This window comes from Meleagris gallopavo, chromosome 5 (assembly GCF_000146605.3).
Source record: "Meleagris gallopavo isolate NT-WF06-2002-E0010 breed Aviagen turkey brand Nicholas breeding stock chromosome 5, Turkey_5.1, whole genome shotgun sequence".
In the NCBI taxonomy this organism is placed as follows: Eukaryota; Metazoa; Chordata; class Aves; order Galliformes; family Phasianidae; genus Meleagris; species Meleagris gallopavo.
The window spans coordinates 17,966,820-17,976,981 of record NC_015015.2 but is presented as its reverse complement, the minus strand read 5'-3'; the positions used below and the strand labels follow the sequence as shown (position 1 = coordinate 17,976,981).

Here is a 10,162-nt window from a genome sequence, read left to right as displayed (position 1 = left end):
AATGCAGAGCTAGTTAAAAACAGTGAGATTAAAAAAAAAAAAAGAAATTAAATCATGCAGTAAGCTGCTAAGTTCAGTGACCTATAGATCTTGCCATGTCATGTAACTTACTTGCCTATGGAAAATCATCTGCTTGGCAGGAAGACTCCTTGTAACATAGTTTTCTTTTGCCTTAAGACAACAGTGGGATACTTTTCAGCCACTAAAGCTGTTAAAACTGTATGCTGTCACATCTGCAACACCTCGACCGCACCTTTTCCTACAGTGTTTTCAGCTCCACGCTACGGATTTTCACATCCTTGAAGCAGAATGGTTGGGGAAGATACTAGGTTGTCCACCCAAAATTCTTCTCCATAAAAAAGCCTTACGGCACAAATGACAAGAAATTAAGATTCCCAGAGGCTACTTGTGGTATTTGTATGTAAAGCATACAAATAGATTATTCTTACCCCGATTAACCCATAAGTGAAACAGCCAAGATAATCTGAGTGGTACTGAAAAGGGGTTGCAACATGTGTATCTGACTGAAAAATCGCCAACTCAATCCCACTGGCACCGGTCATCGTGCAACCATTATTTCCTGTACCTTATTCATACTGCTTTCAAAGAAATTACAGTAATGCACAACATTCTGAATGGACGTTAGAGAGTAAAAAAGCATTTGTTATGATCTGATTCAATCCAGGAAAAGATTCAAAGGAAATAAAACGAAGTCGTATGAGACAAGCAAAGTAAATAAAAAAGAAATCAGCTCCAAACCACCATAAGACGATTAATCCTAAAGGCAACTTTTTTTTTTTCTCCTTCATTTTATGGCACAGGAAATCATACCAAGCATGACACTTTGGTCCAGTGATTCTGCGCATTAGTTTTCCCCAACTCACTCAACAACCACATATACTGTAATGCAATCAAAATACAGCTTACTGTACAAAACAGTACATAAAAGCATTTATTCAGACTTCGTCATGCTTATGATTTCCTGCTCAACTTTAAAAGTCTATTGTATACAATAGGAATAATCTCTAGATGAAATAAAAGCATCTGTGTTATTTTGTATTGGTGGAAATGAACATGTGGACCAAAAGATTAGGAGGAAGAAGTACGGTGCATTCACTTTGCAGAAGTGAGAATCTTTAAATTATATTAGGAGGATTCATTCCAGAAATTTTATTGCAAAAGGAATACATGGCAGAAAAAAGAAATAAAAAAAGCCAAAGATTCTGAGAGTAAAATTAAGGATTGAAGTGTACCATGTGCAGTTCATGACTTGCCAACAATCACAATGTCCAAAATAGCTATCCTTTAGTTTTCCTAACTATGCCTTCTTCAGAGGAAAATTATACAAAGAAAGCAATTTTCACCAAGCATATCCTGAAGGCAGACATTTCCCAGCCAACAATAACACAGACCTCAAATTTTAAATTTTAGTGTTTTAACTCAAGAAAAAAAGAGAGGTTTTCATGGTATTTCTTGCTCAGGTACCTAAAAGAGATGTTGGTAGATGTCATTCTAAAGAATAAAACACAAAAATTTGTACTTTTATCTGTGAAATTTTTACTCCAAGGCAAACTTGCTTCAAAAGTAAGCATAAACATTTTACATGGTTCATTTTCTGGGCCATTTCAACCATTGGCCTCATTACCAAATTCTTGATTTCTTGAATAAAGAAAGTCATTGTTTATTATGATTTGTGTGAGCAGCTAGTAATATCTCACTTTTGCTAAAGGTGTAAATGTTGTTGAATGGTACAATTACTTATGGAGATGCATTTATTTGAGATCTGACTGTTACTGTAATATGACTAAATTCCAGAGGTCCTTCACATGCTGATGACTGACAAATCACACACATCCTTTTTCTGTCAAATGACAAGGCTGGCTAGCAGGCATATATAAAGGAAACAGACTTAAAACTTGCATTAGCCTTACTGACAGATTTGCCCCGTTCAAAAGTTGTTTCAGGTTTATTTAACCTGGAAAAGAAGTTGCATTGTCTTTACCTATTTGTGTCAAATAAGGGAAGTATTAGCACTCACATGAACGAAACGGCACAACAAATGATATGTATACACACACAACAGTGCCTTTCAGTGGCTCCAAACAAAAAGCAATACACTGACTTGCACTACACGAACACAAACACATGGAATTACAGTTTTATATGCACATCAGTCATGCAGCCCATAGCTGTGGCCAGGCAGGGAGTAGGTTATAGAAGTGCTGGGGTTCACACACCAACACTATTGAGAAATATCAATCTTCAGCACACAATCATGAATAGAATTGATTAGCGTAAAACTCCAGGAAATACCAATGCATATGTCCATTATTACACAGTAGACTAAACCTGGTAATCAGAAGTTTCTTTCCTCCCTACTGTTACATTAACAATTTAGGAAATTTATGGCATCATAACAAGACAAAGTAGTAAACATTTAGTGAAAACGCTGAACTCAGCATTAACTAAAGTTTTTGTCTTGCAATTATCTTTTTAATTACGGCAGCAGCTCAATAAACAAGTTCTACAAATCTGTAAAATAACCAAAACTTAACAAAAACAACCAGAATAATACAGACTCTCAGAATTCAACTGAACTTATATAATCAGGTTCTGTAAATGCAGTTACTTCATTACAAACACATACATATTTATCTATAGGAAGAAAACTATCTCTGTTCACTTAAGCTTCATGCCACTGAACATATTCCTCCAGCTGAGTTATCATTCAATATATGACTCACAATGGATTATTTCACACCTACGTCATTAATGCATTGGAAAAACAGAATTAATCAGCAGATTTTCAGTGTGCAAAAAATGACCTTTTATACTGCAACCTCTGATCAAAGCCACTTTTTCCATCACAACAGTGCTGGCATAATTGCCTTGGGTTTTAAGTTAACAACAGTATATCAATGAACACCCAAAAACAATATTTTTCACATTTTGTGGTACTGAAGATGATTTCTGAGTTGGGACAGCTGCTAAATTCAATGATTACTTTCTTTTTCTTTTTTTTTTTTATTAAACCAAAGTAAAACGTATTACTAATTAACTGGTGCACAAAATTCTGTTTTCCTCAGATGTTGGTGACATCAAACTAGAATCCGTGAAATCTAAAACCAGTGAGATATCATCCATTTCAGACAAGTTTATTCTCATCCCCACCCTCCGCATAGTATGAAATAAAGCAGCAATCTTACAATACTGAAAAAAGATAGATTCAGCTACTATTTAAAAGTGTATTAATGAGATCTAATTATATAAATGTAGCTGGAGATTCCATCAGGTTACTTCACATTCTGTGAAATTACATTCTTATCTAAGATCTAATTTAGTATTTCTCAGAACTTCCTGTCATTTCTCTTCCTTATTCATCTCCACACTCATCTCACTTTGCCCAGTATAGCTTAGAGTAAAGGTGATAAAGAACAGTTAAATCTGTAATGTAACTAAACAAAACCTTTAATTGGTTTATGACTTCTTTGCTCTTATGTCAGAATTCAATGAAATCTTCGTTAAAATTTCACAAACTTTTCTTCAGTCTAAGCTGGATAGTAAAATGTGCTAGAAGCCTGTTGCAAACTGAAAGAAACTACTGCAGCAATTGAAGTCAGCTATTCCACAACCTCAGTATTGATCAGGACTCAGCAGCATATTGCTTAATCACAGTTCGTGCTTACCTCACTGTAAAAGCTAGATATTTAGCCCTTAAAAGTACCTCGATTCCCTTTTAAATTTTATATAGTTTTGTTTTTTAAGCTTTTCTTTACAGAAGAAATTTAATTTCTATGCACACGTTATGTGCTATTAGTACTAAATGTTTAAAGAAATGTAATGTGCTAACTTTAAGGTCTTTAGCTTTACAATATAAAAACTGGTCACTGGAAATGACTAAAAGCATGAAAATTTATATTTTCCATGTTAATTCAATAAATTAAATATTTTAACTGTCTATCTCACACTATTTACTCTCTCTATTCTTACTTGGGTTTGTTTTTCTGTAACAGTTCTGTCAAATCAGGAATCAATCTTCACTGAGTTCAGTGAAATCAGGAATCAATCAAATCAGGAAGCAATCTTCACTGAGTTCAACACAAGGCGAGACGTATTGGATTCTCAATGTTAGCTTTCAAGGTTTCCAGAAACTTTGAGGCCAGTTCATCATCTACTACACGACCATCACTTGAGAGAGTCACTGTCATGAGCTGATGCTGCTTAAGTTTCTCATTCCCTTCTTCATCTTCCACAATCTTGAGCTCTGGTCTTGCTCGACCCACGGCTAGGATGCAGGCCTGTGGTGGGTTTATGACTGCAATGAAGTCGTTGATGCCAAACATACCTAGGTTGGAGATACTAAACAAAAATGAAAAGAGTTACCATTAATATCAGAAATAACGTAACCCCCAGAAGCATAAAGTCTATATTCAGTGATTACTATCAGCTAATTTCTTTCTGACGATCAATCACTCATGAAGAAGCTCTGAATTGGATTTCAACTGGACACATTCAGACTCTCAGGGATTTGAGTTTTTTAATTACAACTAAAGCATCTGTTCCTCAATTCTTCTTTCTTTATAGAACTATATCCTTGCATTACACTCTACCAGACACAATGGCAGTTGCAACAATTTTGCTACCTGGGAATACACAGTAACATCCATAGTTTCTTATATTTTCCTAAAAATATAGTTTTTCCAAAGAGTAACTGAATATATTGTAAGATACCACAACATTACCAAACAAAACAACTCCTGTAATTTCCTGTCCCTATTCCAAACCAATAATCTTTTAGAGCAAACCTCACAACTTGAAGTTACAATGGCTGCTGATAACCAAGTTGTATGGTTTTCGAATATCTAGCTATCAGAGAGACACAAAAAAGCCTCATTACAACTTTCTCCCTTGTCTGTGTCACCAGCTGGGAAGTAGAACATAAGGAAGGACTGGACCTTCATGATAGCTTGTTTACCAGAGAAAGCTGGCCCACCATATCCTCCTTTCTGTTAGTTACTGAAAAAAAGTGGAAAACAAAATTTGTCTGCCCACAGTTATTCTCCTGTAGGCAATTTTTGTTGAAGTTTTTATCCACATCTCTGAAGCACCATTTCTACACACGTTTTCTATTGAAGGACTCACAGATTCCCACAACCACTCCCCTCCAGCATGACACAGATACTTACTCCAGGCAGCTGCATCTCAGGCACTTGACTATATATTAGAGCAATATTTCTGCAGAACAGAGCAATTTCTAGTATTATTCTCATCACTAACAATCAGCTATAGAAGAACATTAATGATGAGCATTCAGACTTAGCATCTGAAAACTGGCAAAAGTGTGCTATGCTAATATTTGTGTAACAAAAATGTTGTGACAATCCTGTTTATTCTAAAATACAGTATATTAATTTTTGGAAATTGAAAGCCTGAAAGGTCAGTTAAGAATTTATTGTGCAACTGTATCACTACCTTTATGCAAATGTTTAATGCAAGCTATTTATTTCCTATAATTAAGATCGCTATCTCTTTTTGCAGTTTATTTTATAAAAAAAAAAATCTACTGAATATATATGATCTAAATTGTAGCTACACAACTTTGCTATAGCAATTTTATTTATTTATTTATTTACATCTCAGGAGACATTCTTCCAAAGAATGAATTCAAGACAAACAAGGCATCACTGAACGCTGTGCTACCTCTTCAACAAACCATTTAAAATACTTGTTTCAAAAGGAAGCACATAAACAGGAAGGGGAATGGCTGCTTACAAGGGTGGATAGGACAAGGGGAAATGGTTTTATACTGAGACAGGGGATGTTTAGGTTAGATATTAGGAGGATGTTTTTCACTCAGAGGGTGGTGACACTCTGGAACAGGTTGCCCAAGGAGGTTGTGGATGCCCCATCCCTGGAGGCATTCAAGGCCAGGCTGGATGTAGCTCTGGGCAGCCTGGTCTGGTGGTTGGCGACCCTGACATAGCAGGGGGGTTGAAACTAGATGATCTTTGAGGTCCTTTTCAACCCAGGCCATTCTATGATAAATACGTTTTCCTTACTACAGGATGGAATCAAAGTAAAACAAACAAACAAAAAACATTCTTATGCCATTGTGAAGAAAATAGGTGCAAAAACAAAAGTCAGAACTGCCTCGGTACAAAAAACTTGAGTGTCTCAGCAGGCTCTAATGAATTTAACTTGCTGAAGACATGTACTAAGACAGTAATTTTCCCTGATACTTGGCACTTGGACTAGGCTCATAATCATCCATCATAATCATCCCATGGAGTTTCATCCTAAATAGATCAATATTTTAAAAGGTAATGCATTGACACTTAGTAGAATCTCTGAGAATAAAGCAATTCTAAACCCACAATGCTCTTATTAAACACTGCCAGGAAGTGTTACCTGAAAGATCCTCCCTGGTACTCTTCAGGTAACAGTTTTCCATCTCTTGCTTTCTTTGCTAGAGCCTAAGAAAATGCAACAAGAAAAAAGGAGAGAGAGGAAAGAAATTCAAGCATTGTAACACTAGCATTGTTTCTACTTCATTAAGACATTTTACGTGATGTTTAACCACAAAAAAAGTTACCTGATTTTGGTGAGCACTGTAGTGACACTATTTGTAATTGCAGTGATCAGTCAGACAAGACCAGGACACAAATATTCATTTTTCTAATTATACTGGCAATTCAATATAAGCTGTTCTCTCACTGGACAAACCCTGCTCCAGCTTTCAAAACAAAAACTTCCTCTGTAGTGTTTTTAATATAACAAAAATAACCTGGCGTTATACTGATGAGACAAGTACACAATATTGCCCTCAACATAAATGTAGGAAAAAATACCACCTAACACTTCAGAAATTTCTGTTTGCATTTTCCTTCTGGTTCAAAATAATAAAACTAATTAGAGTTTCCCAGTGGACTCCATGAATACATACACACGTTCTACAGATTTTCTGAAGTGCCTTCTAGGAACCCTCTCCTCCACATATGTGCTATTCAGCAATCACAGGTGTTTCCTATGAATATCTCCATCCCAAGAGGGCATTGCTACGAACTCTCATACCCCCTCTTCCCTGCAATGGATCTCAAAGAAATCTCTCTCTGCTTTCCAGGAGTTTTCCAAAAGCATTTCAAGCATTTTCCATGAGCTTTCTAGCAGTCTTCATTCATCCCCCACCAATAGACTTAATTTCCATAATTTTCCATGCAACTTCAGAGAAATGCTTCCTAGGAAGTCTGCTTTCTAGAAATTTTCCACATATTTTCCAGCTTTCCATATCCCAACCACATTCCACAGCAATTGCCCCAACATATTTTCCCCATTTTGTGAAATAAACAAGAGGCATTACTTTCAGAGCAACCTTTGAAAATAAGCTTACAAACAACATATTCACAAGTACTCCTTCACAGTATGACTTCTTTATAACCTCTGTCAGTGATAACAGACAATTGCCAATTAAAAGCAAAACTGGAATTAACTGACTATAAACGTAAGTGTAGACATGGCTATTCTGTTCATTTAAAATCTTTGTGTTTTTAGAATACTTTCTTACATAGGACTTCATACAATTAAGCATTAGCACAATAATCCTTAATTAGTTCTAAGGTATTCATACTATTGTTTACCAATTTACAACTGTACAATATTTCAGAATTATAAAATCACCATCATAATTGATTGGCGATATAATATAGCTTCTGGTGTAACGTTACTACTCATCCATGTAAACTTATGAGTTCTACTGCGACATGAAAAGGGATCAACTCATGTGACAACTATAGCTACTAACCAACTCATTATCCTTGCGGAAGTTTATTTGATAATGACTCTACCTCCACCCACATGCAAACAAAAAGAAGCCAATTCCATCATAGTTTCCATTTATGACAGTCGCCTTTATCATTTTCTACCATATGAAGAAAACAGATTGCTTAATTCTTTTGATGGGTATTTTTCAACAGAAATAAAATCTTGGCACATCCTCTTGGCCTCCTTCATGAGGCAAGCCCAACTTGCACATGCAGGGCAACATCCACGACACTGTTGATCCTGTTAAATAATATCTTTTTATACAAATGTTCTGAAAGGCCACAGTATTCTAACAATTGCAGTGCTTTCAACTTAGAAAGAAACAAGAAGCTTAAAGGAATTTCATTCTAACTCACTGCCCACTAAATAATTCAAGCTTATATCAAGTTCTGAAGAAGTTTTCAAAAATTGTCTTACTATGGATTTAAAAAGTTAAAAGAATGACAGAATCATTGAATAGCTTAGATTGGAGGGGACCTTAAAGATCACCTAGTTCTAAATCCCCTGCCATAGGCAAGGTTGCTGGCCACCGTATCAGGTTGCCCAGGATCCCATCCAATCTAGCCTTGAATGCCTCCAGAGATGGGGCATTTACAGTCTCTCTGAGAAGCCTGTGCTAGCACCTCACACCCTTTGTAATCTTCTATCTTCTATTTGTATCTTCTAAACATGTAACCTAAATCTTTCCTCGTAAGTTTAAAGCCATGTCCTATCACACTATCAGACTGTAAATAATCTCCTTCTTGTAAGCTCCCAAAAAGGGTACATTGATTATTATTTTAGGCTTCCATTCATCTCTGAATAACTACTGAACTAAAAGATAATAACTATGGGAATACTGTTCACACAATAGGGTCAATTTGAGCATACTTGCAATTGCACTGAGTGATGAGAAATGAAGAATATGCTATTAGAATGCATATGGCCTGGAAAGAAGTTCCAGAATTAACATGAAGCAGGAGACATACCAGCAACCTATAGAAAGAATGCACCTATCAAAACACAGTGAGACTGGTAGAGAAACAGATGCAGTTTCCCAGTTTGAGTCTCCCCATCTGTGTGAGAGGTACATATTTATTTCATTGTTCTATGGGAATCTTTTTCTGTTATAACTTCATTAGTTCCTTTCTGGCAGTTCAGACTTATAATTAGTTAGACTTATAAAAACACAGCTTCTGTCCAGTTTCAGGACAGTTTCATGCCTCAGCAGCTACTTTCATTGCATTCCTGAGATACTGAAGGTCTTAGATGACCTCACTCATTAATGACACTCATAATGGCACTCATTAAATGACAAAGAAAAGTTCAGATTGGTGCATTTAACATTCACTGTATTTTAGTCTGCCACAAAACATTTCTTCTATGGCTGGCAACAACTGCCAAGAGTTCAAGTCACTAATGGGCACCTAGCCTATGCAAAATACTGCTCATTAGTACAAGGAGCTTAATGTTATCTTTGGAGTGACATTCTCAGCTGTATATTGAAAAGCTGTGGATAATGCACAGAGTGTAACAGAAGCAGCCTCAAACAGATCTCTGGGATAAGGAGCAAAAAACCTCAAATTCAAAAATCGAAAAATACAGAAATTACCTCATGAGGATTACTGAAATACATCAATAGCAATAAAACACAGAAATCAATACAGGCTTATTTTTCAAACAGTCTAGCCCAAATGCAATTAAATAACATGAGGGTTAAGTTATGGTTCATTAAAAATAAACAGTTGCAAAATTAACAATAATTAAATATAAGATCCATTTCAAAACTGCTTTTCTTGAAATTGATGTGCATCTGGGTCATGTTTCATTTTCCAAAAGATGGAACTACACAGCTATTATATTCCTCAGCTTACTATACACTCCAGTCCTACCTTTGCAGAGGCAGCAATTTCCTGTATTCCTTTGGCAGGAACATCTTTTATGATTGGTGTAATGAGACCTCTGTCTGTTGCCACAGCAATAGAAATGTCAATGGAGTGCAGCTGCCTGCAGCCTTCTCCATCCCATGTTGCATTCACATCTGGCATTTGCTAGGAAAAAAAACAAAGGGAAAAGAAGGACAGCTGGTAAAAGAACAGTGGTACAATCAGTTATCAAGAGAAAAGGACAATTCTGTAAGACACATAGCTAGACAGATACATGCATCCACACAATTAATTGGTGCATCAGATTGCTGTCTGTAAACGAAGGCAAAACAATAAGTCACATCTGTCATCAGGAATGCCACAAGCCAGAAAAGAAAGTAATACAACATACATTATTAGTTTGATTTAAACTTACTTTGTCAAGAAGTATGAATGTATACTCCAGGAACAGAAAATATGCAATTTCAGGGGATCCAGCT

The 10,162-nt window shown here is 36.0% G+C and overlaps 1 protein-coding gene across 1 annotated transcript in view; it reads right to left on the bottom strand.

Moving 5' to 3' along the window:
* Positions 1-1,155: 1,155 nt before the first annotated feature.
* The window catches only part of PDHX (pyruvate dehydrogenase complex component X), a 36,701-nt gene continuing 27,694 nt past the window's right edge, over positions 1,156-10,162 (bottom strand). Inside the window, exons 9-11 of the mRNA XM_031553378.1 lie at positions 9,690-9,848; positions 6,409-6,473; positions 1,156-4,359 (exon numbers count right to left, since the gene is read on the bottom strand). Coding sequence (XP_031409238.1) covers positions 4,095-4,359; positions 6,409-6,473; positions 9,690-9,848 — 489 coding nt within the window. The 3' untranslated portion in view covers positions 1,156-4,094. The remainder of the gene's footprint in view (positions 4,360-6,408; positions 6,474-9,689; positions 9,849-10,162) is intronic.